Raw genomic sequence first — 13325 nt, forward strand, 5'->3', positions numbered from 1 at the left:
AGGAATGTTTTCTGGTTAGTTGAATCAAGATTTTGTCTTGTTAGTAATGCTCTTGAACGGTGCAATTGAAGAACTGGAGAAAGATTTTCGCCAACTTGCATAAAAACGACAGTTAAATACGGGAATGGAGGGATAATGGTATGGGGAACTTTTACTACAGCAGGAGTTGGGGAACATATTAGATGTGAGAAGTCAATCAATGCCAAGGAATACATTCGAATATTAGAAACAGGACTGTTACCAAGTATCCAGAAGCTGGGAATATCCAAGAACATTATTTTTCAACATGATAATGCCCCTGCACACACTGCTAAAGTCACAAGAAAATGGTTTACTGATAATTCAATTAATGTGATATTTTGGCCAGGTTAAAGCCCCGATTTAAACCCAATCGAGAATATTTGGTCCATAACATCTCGTGCATTGGCTGGAAGAACTTTATCGAATAATGACAAACTGTGGGAAGCTGTGCAAAGCGAATAGAATAGCATCTCCTCTTCACAATGTTCCACTTTGGTTGAGAACATATCTAAAAGGATTGATCTTTTAAAGAAATCAAAAAGGAATGCAATTCAATACTAAGCATTAAAGTAAATGTCTTGTTCTGTGTTATTAGTCTCGTTTAAGTTTCATTGTTCATTGTTCAATATAGCTTTTAGTGCAATAAAATTTGTTTGGCCCATTTTTATTTTGTTCACGAGTATGTGTATATATATATGTATGATATTTGGTTTATATTGACAAATGTGCTTTAGTCTGTGTGACCTCTTCAGAGCCAGTCCATAATTGAAATTAATGAGGAGAAGGTTGCACAAACTGAAACCTTGCCTTGTCAATATAAGCCAAACAACCTGCATTTTCTCTAACAACCATTAGATCAAATATATACCAAACTTATCATCTACAAATAAAATCTAAATTTAGTATTTCATCCTTGACTGTTGATTATTACCCCACTTTTTTCTTTTTTTTTTTAAACCAGATATAATACCAGACATGTTGCCTTGAAAGTTGCCTACCTCGGATGGGACTATCATGGCTTTGCTGTGCAGGAAGACAATGAGAAGACGATCGAGGCAGCATTATTTGAGGCCTTGATTAAAACCAAACTTGTAGATTCACGGTAAGCTCCTTTTTCTTGCCTATTTGATCAGCACACGTAATAAATTTCTATAATAATAATAATAATCATTTATCCATTTGTGATACGCTGGGTGAGTAGAATATTTATATTAAATATCTAATTTCTTGACTTTGACATTGCTTGATTAAACAGCAGTGGTCAGCAATTGTGGCTGCTGCTTTCAAAAATTTACATCCACAGCTTTTAGCAATTACCATTCATTCTTTGTGACATTATCCATTTTTACATGAATATATTTCTTGGTAATAATCTTGAAGTGTGACTCGTGACAAGCAAGCAAGATAACAAGCAAGAGCCACAGTTTCAGTAGTATATTAGATCCTCAAGGAGTCTAGAAATACATCTAGTGGACGACCCGTGAACCTTCCGATCTCTTTCTATCCTCTTCTTGGTTTGATGATGTCATCCATTTAATTAGTTTTCTCCCCCTTCCTATTTTAGTGGATTATGTCACAAAACAATGTGTATAAAGACCAACAAGCAACTAAGATTCACAGACTTTTAGCTAGCAACCATGGTTTTTTCCTCACCAACAAAACCAACAGATTTTTGGCCATTGTTGAGATGGCTTGTTCCCCATTGACTGAGGTATGTCTCCTGTCCTCCAGTTCTAGGAGGTCCACCCTCTCAAATTTGGCCTTCTCACGTTTAGAGAAGAGGGTTAGTTTATTGCTAATCACCTGTGGCGCCTTTATGAGCAATGTTGGTAGGGCTACCAAAGCTTTTTTTTTTTTTTTTTTTCTTTTTCTTTCTTTTTTTTTTTTGCAAGCCAGAGTACTCTTCCCTTAGGATACTGGCCTTTTCAATCCCTCTCTCTTGACATTGTCACATCATCCTGTTTTGGGGAGGAGATAAAAATAACTTCATAAAGTTTTAGCAATATATAGATGGAAATAACTAGCAGGCTGCCCGGCATTGTCCAGTCGTAAAATATATTTCAATAAATGCAGATTTCATTTTAATTACTATATAATTAATTCTCTATTAGTTATTATATTGTACCCAATATATAGTAGTGATTTCAGAAGTTTAAAAACAAAAATATGATTTGGATGCCATCAGAAAGAATCAAAATCAAAACATTTTGTTAACAGTATTTTCTACCATTTGAACTAATGACACACCTCCATCTCAAAATTTGACAAATTAACACAGTTAAGTATATAAATGTATATTTGTGCATGCAAAGAGCATACACATTATGTCAAAGTATGCATGCTAAGTTCCAATTTTTCAATTTTGACCTAACAGCTATTTTTCTACTTAAAAATCAAACCGATTTTTTTCCACAGTTCCGAATACCCCATATATCATGTTTAAAGTCTGTAGACCAAAAATTGACGGTAGTTTGGTAGATACAGTCCACATACAGACGTGGTCCCTTTTATAATATTATAGATTATTATGTTCCTGCTTACACATGTAATGATTTTCTTCAAAAGTACTTTTTGACCTCATTTATAAACATATGCGAGTCATCTCTGCAACTATTGCAAGTTCTTTTCTGTTTATAAAAAAAATTCCCTCTCCACCCAATGCAGAAGCAAATCACAACTTCATCTGCAAAAAAAGATCACCTTGTCTTATCAAAATAAATCTAATCTCCCCACCTCATCCTGTTTTCAATCTCTTCATTTCCCATCCTACCTACACCAACATTCTCCCATTTCTTTAAACAAATGTCCATTGCTACTTGATCATAGATTTCAAACCAAACAAATTGTGTGGCATGCCTGATTGTCAAGTATTACACATAGGGTGTGCGCTTATTAGATAATAGCTGTGCCTATCTGGTGTTGCCACGTAATCTTCTTACTTTAATTTTTTCATTTATTTTTTAATGGATTTGTTTTTTGTTTTTAACTTTTATTACAAAATTTTTTTTATTTATTTTCAAATGGAATTTTTAAAGTTAACTTGAATTTTGATGGTGTTGTTCAGTTATTAAACTATTAATTGAACTGAATTATTATAAAACTATAACTAATTCTTTTATGAATAATCAGATGTAAATAAGTTTCAAAATATTCAATCTTTTAATACATGAGCATTTGCTAAGAGTTTTAAAACCAGTTTAAGTGACTTTCAATTTGACTTCTAAGTTCATTTTAAATTGTGAAAAGCCACAAAATAATTAGTCCTTACTTTATTTTTTCTGTTAAAAAAAAATTGGCTGATTTATTTGTGAATAAACCCAAATATATTAATGTAAAGTAACTCTTGTATATTTTAAGATCAAGTTATAACTATTTGTACTTACCCAGTATTGCTTAGAATTCAGTAATGTATTTTTTTAATGGTTTTTACATTTTCAAAGTTATATACAGAAACAAGATTGATAATTTGTATTATTTAGATTATTGGAATTACTGTTCTCATCTTGAGTGTTAGTTTCACAACGTTTTGTCCACAAGGATGGATAAAGTATTTGCTAAAATTCAGTTTTAAGTGGAGGTTGCAGGTTTAATTTTAAGTGATATTCAGAATACAATAGTGAATTATTTAGGTCTTCTACCTGGTCATGGCTGATAGAACAAGAGTATTCTACCCCACGGATTAAATAAAAGGTTCCATTCAAAATTCAGTGTAGATTCCTAATTTCCACAGAAAAGTTCTCAAATTTTACAAGATACATCTGAAGGTCAGAGGTTGCATCAACTGAAATGTTGTGCGAATAACACTGAAGATGAGAACAATAGTCCGAATCATTCAATTAATATGAAAAAAAAAATATAAAGATCGGTTATTTAAAAAATGTTAAATTAATGCTACATTTTTAATGTGTAAGTGGCATGTTAGCAAGAAGTATGCAACCATGCAAAGTGATCACATGGTTTTATTGATATAGAGATGAGTAAAAGATCATGTGATAACTTTTTAACATGATATAAATTCTTATACGTGTAATATTTCATATGAGTGTAACTATGGAGAAGCATCCTTAATTTCGATTTTAACACTTAAAATTGTAATGCTTACAAGACATTTTGTGATGATACATGCACATCATTCAACATGTATTTGGCCACTGATGGTTTTCTTAATTTTTGTTCAAAAAAAGGTTTTATGTACTTATTCAAGATATTAAATAGTTCCAATCAAAGAATAATTTTTATTTTTCAAGTATTTTAATTAACTTTAATTGTAATATAATTTTATTGATTGAAAAATATTGTAATTTCCATAGCTTGATTTTATTTTTGTTTTTTACTTTTTTTCCAGGGAAAATTCCAACTACCACCGGTGTGGTCGGACAGACAAAGGTGTTAGTGCATTTTGTCAAGTATGTATATTGTTTATTTAAACTGCATGTAATAACTTTTTTGTATGTGTCCAACAAGAAATATTAATTTTTTTAAGCAAAAATTTATGTTCACATTCCATTTCATGGGCAAAAAAAAAAAAAAAATTCTAGATTATTTTGTTAAAACCATTTTATACACATTTTTAGTAATTTTCTGTTATTTGTGTAAGTTTTCTTTTTTTTTTTTTTCTTTTTTTTTTTACTAAGAAGTAAAGCTGTACACGTGTAAAATTCTTGATCTAAAACATTTCAAAAGTATACCTTCAAAAGACAAATATTTTTGAAATGTAAACCATGCTGACTCACAAAAGAAAACAAATTCAGATACATTGTGTATAAGCAAGTTGTTCTCAGTGTATGTGACCGTTGCAGAAAAAGACCCCCAAAACAATAACGTTCATATCTTGGTTAAGTTTTTGTATATTAGCTAAGACATAACTAAGATAATTTGTCTGTTGGGACATCATTATTCAAGGTCATCAGCTCATCTCATTATCTGCAAAATCTTTGCTGAACTCTCTCGGGACTTTCAGGCCACTCACTGTCTCAAACAACTCTTGACTCCTAAATATATTAACTTAGGACCAGAAATTCTAAATATCTTGTCTTCGTCTCAGAGTGACAAAGACAAAGGTCTCTGAATGGGGTCACCTGTTAGCTGTGGGTGGTGACCCATAATGCCTTGGGATAAGATCCTGGTTGTTGGGAATCTTAGAGGTTAGGGTTAAGTACCTCCACCTCCCAACATATCACTTCAGCTAGACAGGCCGTCAGAGAGGCCCAATCCGATCGATCAGTCGGTCAGGTCAAACTTTAACATCTACTAATAAATGAGATAAAAATAATAAAACATGAAAAAGTGAGAAGCTAAATAAAAAAGTAAATAAAACAAACTATCTGACAACTCTACCAAATAGTAGACTTAAGAAATTGCTGACTCTGGGTCAATTGTCTTATAAAGAACATAAACCCAAATATGACTCCAAACCAAAATATTTTTCACTAAAAATTTGAGTGGTGTAATAAATATGGAGAAAGACGCTTTGAGAGTTTCATATGCACGAGTATACTGCTTTGTTTAGCCCTGATCTGTCAAGGAAAGTGAAATTCCCCCTTGAGAGGTCTCAATAATGGGCTCTGAGATGAATGTGGAGCACTGGCAGTGAAAAAATCAACAAAATAAACTACATGATATCTTAAAATAAAAAAAAAACTTACCTTTTCCGATTCAAATAATAAAAAAGAATGTGATTTGGAATTCCCCAAATTCTATGTATTAAAATCAAGAGAGGCGACCTTTATCTGATCCATCACCTTTTCTCAAAATAAAATGAAACCAAAAACAGTTTAAATAAAACTAAAGATGGAAAACTTCTTGTGGAAATCAAGACAAAAACTTCAAAGTGAGAAAATAGGAAAAATGAAAACTTTTCATAACATTAGAATTAAAGTCACATAAAACATTAAACCAATCAAAAGGAGTAGTTAGGAGCAGAGAATTATCCCTTCCTAACACTGAAGAAATTTTGTATGCAATTGAAAAGTCAAGGAGTTATCACAAAAGAATAAATGATGAAAAGATTCCCACAAATACACACTTTCTTACTTTCAATACTCATCAAATTCCCCTCAAAATCAAAATAGGATTTACTATTGAACCAGTAGAAATATACGTCCCTGATCCTCTAAAGTGCTTCTGATGCCAAAAATTTGAACATCACGAAGATGGCTGCAGAGTTATGTATACGCCAAATGTGGATCAAAAGAACTAAAGCACAACAAAAAAGAATGTCATGACATGAAATGCATTGTCAAGAAACCCACCCATTTTTCTCCAAAATGTGAATGATGGAAAAAAGAGGAAATCCTTGGAGTAAAATAGAAAAGAAATATTCCATGTTTCGAAGCCAAAAAAATAGTCAAATCATACACTTTAAACAAACCCTATGCAAACGCAATAGAAAAATCAAGCGTAAACAACCATCATCAGATAGATAAGTACCATGAACTTAGTGAAAAATTGATACATCTAGAGCCAAACGAATGGCCAAACTTTAAAAAAAAAAAAAAGTTCAACACATATTACACCACCAAAAATTAGAGAAATCAAAAATAGAAACCAAAAATACATCTAATAAAGTACTAATCTTTTCTCAAACCCAAATCTCCCTTCTTGAAAACAAATGTTTGAATCTACAAAGCCAAATATGAAATCAGCAAAACCTTCAACCACATCAAAGAAAACAGAGCTATGTAAACAAAAATGTGAAATAACCACTAAAAATTAATTCAAACTGCTTGAAGAAATGGAAGCAGAAAGCACAAATGAACAAACAAAAGCAGAAATGAGTCATCAATCACTGTCAAATCAAAGAAATAAACAAAATAAAAACAAAACAAAAAGTCTCTATCAAGCTCAAAAACCAGAACCTCAAATATCAAAACCAAAACAAAAGATTTAAAAGAAAATAGAACAAGAACAGAAGATGAAATGAAAAAACCAAAACTAGATGAACTTTCTCAACATTCTACAAATAATATTCATCTTACACCACCATCAATCCCAACCCAAAACAAAACCGAAACATTTAAGGAAATGATGATTATAGACAGCCACACTATTCAAGCAAATTCAGTAAAATTAAATCTATACCACACAACCCACAATAAATACACTTAAATAAATATGCTCAAAAGCCAATGTAAAGGAATTAACATTACTCCTTTGAAACCAACTCCCCAATGTAGTTTGTCTACAAGAAATTTCTTAAAAGAAAATAACACCTTGAACATTAAAAATTATACTGCATAGAAGAAAAAATTCACACTCATAAATATGATCCCAAAAATCATTCATGGGGTCTAAAACCTAATATAAATGACCTACTACTTCTCATAGCAAATAATCAACCAACGTTTACAAGCAACCTTTTTAAAGATAAAATAAATATAAAAAACTGCAAACAATATAATCACATCCATAATACTTAACTGAGGGCTTCTGGAGGAGTATCTATCCTTATTAGAAATAATATCCTACAAAGCAAAATAGATAAAAAAAAAAAAAAACCTAATATTCAAACCATTGTTACAGCAGCCACACTACACAGAACTATAAATATCTACTCTATCTACATCTCACCTCAGGATCCAATAAATGAAACAGAATTAAACAAAATAATAAATGAATTACAATAGAAAACAGCACACAGGAACACAACATTCTACAAATAATATTCATCTTACACCATATTATTACACCATATTATTATCTTACACCATATTATTATTACAATATTATTTAAATTATTACTAAGAAATTGTAATATGCCTGAAACAACTGCCAAAGCAACATTTTCTTTACAATTTAACATGGATATCACAATATTAAATCAGTTCTAAATTAGACCATGACCAATATTTTGACCAAGTTTGTTTGGTAGTGATTGCTCTAGTGATGTGGACGCTAGTCTATACACAAACTAACTTGATTGAAAATATGACAAACATGGAGTGGATATCAAACAGCACATCACTTCTAAAATTATGTCGAGCCCTGATAAGATTCAAACTGGACTATGGCAGCTTTATATATGGTTTGACCAAAAAATCTTAAAACTCTGGACCCCATTCATCACACAGGATTAAAATTTGAGTGTTTTCAAATCTCTCCTATAGAAAGCTTATATGCCCAATGCCTATGAACTCCCACTAAAATTGAAATGTGAAAAAATTGGCTTACAATATTATCTAAAATTTAAATCAAAAAAGATTCTGCCCAAGGAAACACAATCAAACCCTTAGATGGAATGATAAAACCACTCAGTAGACCAGACCAGCATCCATGAGGAAAATTTCTCAGAACTCCCACTCTGGTTATTAGATCAACCTAAAGTCATACTAAACCTGACAACATATATTAAATCCAATATTCACCCCTAAAACTGTAGAGAAAAATAAAACAACATGTTAGATTTTTATCCAAATTGGACATATAAACACTGATTTCAAAGACTAAAACAGAGTGGGATGTGCTACTATTTCAAATAATACAATTCCTCAGAAAAGGTTACCAAATAACTCTTCAATCAATCTATATTGCAGAAATTACAGCTATAGACTCTGGATATCATCATTAACTTAAATTCCAAGAAATTCATAATTGTAGATTCATTATCATTACTTGAATCACTAAAAAATTAAATACCTTACTGATCTAACTTTTACAAAAAATCCATTCCATTTCACAAAATTTTCCTCTTCTGTTGGATTTTAAGTTACTATGGATTCCATAGAAATAAAAAAGCTGACATGGCTGCAAAAAACTTTTTAAAACTTGAAATAAGTGGCATAAAGGTCTCGTATGCTGGCAACCTTTAAATTATTAAAATATTATTTAAATTATTACTAAGAAATTGTAATAAGCCTGAAACAACTGCCAAAGCAACAAACTATTCAAGATTAAGCCTAATCTTAAAAAACAACCATCCAGAAAATCACGTAAAGAAGTCCTATCATGTATCTGGATAGGATGCGCATAACTCACTCCTTCATAATAAAACAAAAAGAGCCACCGAATGTTATGAACCTTATGACTGTTATGCCCTCACATACATTCACCGACACTTTTATAAGGCCAAAAAACCCAAAAGATCTCTTTGAAAAAGAAAACCCTAATACTATCTTAAACTTCCTAAAATGAGGGAATCTTTATCACAAAATATAAATTTCTTCAAATAATACACATCAAAATATTATTCAAATATACCCAATAACAATCAACCTCGAAAGCATCTAAATATCCGAAGAAAGAAAATCTAGAAATCAACTAAAAATTTGAACATGATCAACTTTGAAAACAACCAAAATTTAAAAAAATAAAATAAAATAACTTGTATACAACATTAAATGCCTCAAAGAAAATCGATATGCTGATTCAACAAACCAACCTCTTGTTTTTATACATCATTTGTGTTCCTGTGTGCCATTTATGACTATTTTTTGATCATTTAATAGTCCTTTGTTCATTCTTGATTTTGTGTCACCTAAACCTTAGTCACCTGATCAAAATTCCCTGTCAGAAATTTTAGTATTTGACAAGATTCGTGTATTAACAAAATATTTAAAAAAAAAAAAAAAAAAAAAAAAAAAAAAAATTGATAATCTTTGCAAATGTTATTCTACAAATGTATGCCTTAGTCTCACAGAAAATGAAGAAAATACTTATTTTATTATGATGCAATAATCATGCTCCATTCCCACGCCAATTGTAGACTTGAGTTGAATGTCAAACCTGTTATAAGTATTGTCTTGAAATAGTTCCAAGGATATAAATCCGTTGTGAGACTCTATATCTCATAATGTAAGGATAGGTCAAAGCCTTATCTAGGTATTACTTCATCATATTGTATGAAATATTTGCAAAGTTTTGAAAATGTTGATGCCTCAAAAATTATCTGATCAAAATTATACCTGGTAGTTAATAGCATCAAAGAGCATCAGATCCATACATTAAACTCTGATAAATCTGAAGTTGAAATCTCATCAAAATTTCAAATATGACTATGGCCATTTTCATGGTAATTATCAAACGTAAGTGTCATAAAAGATATGGGACATCATGGGCTACAATATTGGTCAGGTATGATGAACAAAACTGAAGTTAGTTCTAAATTTTTTAGATGAGGTATGAATATTGTTTAGATTAATCAAACAATTGTTCTCATCTCAAGTGTTATCTGCACAATGTTTTTGTCGATGTGACCATTGTCAGATGTAAAAGTTACCATGTTTTGGCAGGAAAAGAAAACATGGCGACTTTTACACCTAACAAAGGTCAAAGGTTACATTGTCTGAAATGTGCAAATAACACTTAAGATGAGAACAATTGTCCAATCTAAACAATAAAACTGAAGTTATTGCAAAATCTGACTTTTACCTTTTTCTTTACGATTTAACATGGATATCACAATATTAAATCAGTTCTAAATTAGACCATGACCAATATTGTGACCAAGTTTGTTTGGTAGTGATTGCTCTAGTGATGTGGACGCTAGTCTATACACAAACTAACTTGATTGAAAATATGACCTCCACCTTGGCAGAGGTAATTATTCTATAATGCAAGGGGAGATAACTTATCTCAATCTTGAATAATAATACTGCACTTAGCATTAGGTAATTTGTTAATAAATTAAAAGTGAATATAGTATTTCAGTAATCAGTTGTGTGCGAGTGTGTGTGTATATATATGTATATATATATATGAATGGGAGAGAAAAAGTTTGAATTTAGGAATGAAATATAAAATCTATTGAAAAAAAAATATTGAGATCAATTTTACTACACTAGATAATTCATTCATTCATTTAAAAAAAAATGAAATTGGAATGTGATCAAAACGCAAGATATAAAAGACAAAATTGCATTATAAAAAAATATAAGGTAAACTAACATATTGTTATTATAAATTTTGAAAATGTTGATAAGAAATTGTAAATATTACAATCAACTTTGAATTAGCTTAATTTTGAAAAAATGAATTTTAATCCTTGTTTTAATTTGTTCAATATTTTGTTGATTGTAGGTGATCTCCTTGGATTTACGAACAACACTGTTAGAGGGACCAGGCGTGAAAGTTCGCCAAAATGGAACAGCTCATGAAAGACAAGGTAAGTTCCCTAATAATGGTGCTGTCATATCCTTCAGATTTTCTTTTATATTTTGTTAGTTTGATAATAAAACTTAATAATTTCCATTTCACTTATTTTTCTTATCAATAATATTAATAGAATTTCCACAAAAATTGTTAGTAAAATAAATATACTTTTAATAAATCAGATATTTCTAAAAAAAATTTTTTTTTTTTTTTTTTTTAGGGGATAACATGACTGAAATCAAGTATGTTCACATTCTCAATAAAGTCCTTCCTCCCGAAATTCGTGTTTTAGCTTGGGCTCCTGTTGATCCTTCGTTCAGCGCAAGGTAAGCTTTTTAATCATTCCTGTGGTGCATTTTGGTATTTATTCCAAACTAGTGTATACGCTTTGTCAAGAATAAAATCAGAATTGCAACAATAATTTAATTTCTTATGTATAAAATCATCCATTGTTAATTTTCTAATACAGTGTGAAGGATTTCATATTGAATGCTTACAGATGGCAGTTAAGTCTGAGATGATTGTCTGACTAGCTATTTGCTTTCTGGATTACCTTGACCACTTACTTATAATAATCAATAATATAATTTCTATTTTTCATTATTTCAAGTTGTCTAATATATATATATATATATATAAAGTGGAAAATATTATGACAAACCAGCACATGTAGCACTTAGACGACCTGCATAGACTGTTTGATTTAGAAATTAGTTATCCTAAATTTTAAAGAACCTCAAACTTTATTAAACGGCAGGAGTGAAATACCAGCGTATGCATACACAAGATAAATTTTACCTTAGGATAACAAAAATAAATAAATAATAACAATAAAAATAATTATAATACGAACAAGGAAAGAGATCAATCAGAGGTTAAGTAAAACCTCTGCCTGATAAACATGCGCCTATTGGCTGTGATAAACATCTCTGAATAACAAAGAATCTGATTGATTGACTAGCAAACCCAGTAACATGGATTCCATGCAATAACCTGCTGAATCTTCACAAGGATGGGGATGAAACACAGAAAATTCTGTGTAGCCTAATTACCATATATATTTTGAAGACTTACTAATATTATATATATATATATATACATACACACACATATTTGTCTATTATTTAGTGGAAAATCAAATTTTTATGCAAGTTGAACAAAATCTGGAAATTTTTTGTAATTTTTTTTTTTCCATTTTATTTTTACTTATCAAGGTTTAACTGCAAGCGAAGAAACTATAAATATTTCTTTCCAGTTGGAAATCTTGATGTTCAAGTAAGTAATAAACCATTTTTTTTTTTCTATTAATCTATGCATACACACTCCAGGATCTTTCTATTTTTTTCTCAAAGGAATTTTATTAAATGTTTTTTTTATAGAATAGTTATTGTGAGTACATTAATTCCAGCTAATTCTGAGAACGCAGTCTGCTTGTATGAAATATATTTATTTTAAAAAAAAAAACAGTAAAAAAACTTAATGTTCTTTACTTTAATACTAAGGATCGTATGAAAAAAATGTGTGTATATACAACATACACCCATAAAAATATAACTTTTGTAAACTTGTATTAAAATGAATTAAAAGCAATGCCAAATTTCAAAAGATTACTTGGATGAATTTTCATATAAAAGCAATTTTTAAATTCTGCTTCATGATCTATACAATAATATGCTTTGTTACTTTGATTGTGAGTATATTATTACCTAACAATTTTAACAAATATGACCGTCTGATCAACAAATTTTCTCAAATTGACCGCAACTGAGAAAAATCTATACAAATGAAACAGTCCATTTTTCATATTCAAAACAGCTTTATTTGTTAAACTGTAAATGAAAGGGAAATGAAAGAGATAAGATTTAGAGTTGAATAAAGAGAATGAGTCGGCTCACTGTGGTCTTCTGGCCAGGAAAAGAATCTAGTCAACTTCAGTAGTGTCCTCAGCTCATCTGAAATATAGCCTTTGATTGGGTAAGTCAGAAAGGAAGTTAAATGCTTGCACTAATCAGTGCTAGACTTAGATTAAGCACAGATTCAAAATCATGTGTCACTAGTTGTTGCTGCTGCTGTTTTTGTGGTAGTACTGCTGTAGCTTGTAGCATGGCACATGAAATATTGGTAAGGTATGACGTCTGATAGGAATTGGCAGAATAGTAGTCATGGCCTTGCTTATCAGCTGTGTGGGAATTAACAAAAATCAAAGGACTGACTTAGTT

The 13325-nt window shown here is 30.5% G+C and overlaps 1 protein-coding gene across 2 annotated transcripts in view; it reads left to right on the top strand.

The window, feature by feature from the left end:
• LOC145297058 (tRNA pseudouridine(38/39) synthase-like) overlaps nt 1-13325 on the top strand; it is a 133162-nt gene that overhangs the window by 89733 nt on the left and 30104 nt on the right. For both annotated transcript variants that reach the window (XM_080143286.1, XM_080143292.1), the window contains exons 5-9: nt 983-1123; nt 4367-4427; nt 11035-11119; nt 11327-11432; nt 12321-12381. In XM_080143286.1, coding sequence (XP_079999412.1) covers nt 983-1123; nt 4367-4427; nt 11035-11119; nt 11327-11432; nt 12321-12381 — 454 coding nt within the window. The remainder of the gene's footprint in view (nt 1-982; nt 1124-4366; nt 4428-11034; nt 11120-11326; nt 11433-12320; nt 12382-13325) is intronic.

This window comes from Euprymna scolopes, chromosome 2, assembly GCF_053919585.1.
Source record: "Euprymna scolopes isolate OS-2025 chromosome 2, ASM5391958v1, whole genome shotgun sequence".
Classification (NCBI taxonomy): domain Eukaryota; kingdom Metazoa; phylum Mollusca; class Cephalopoda; order Sepiida; family Sepiolidae; genus Euprymna; species Euprymna scolopes.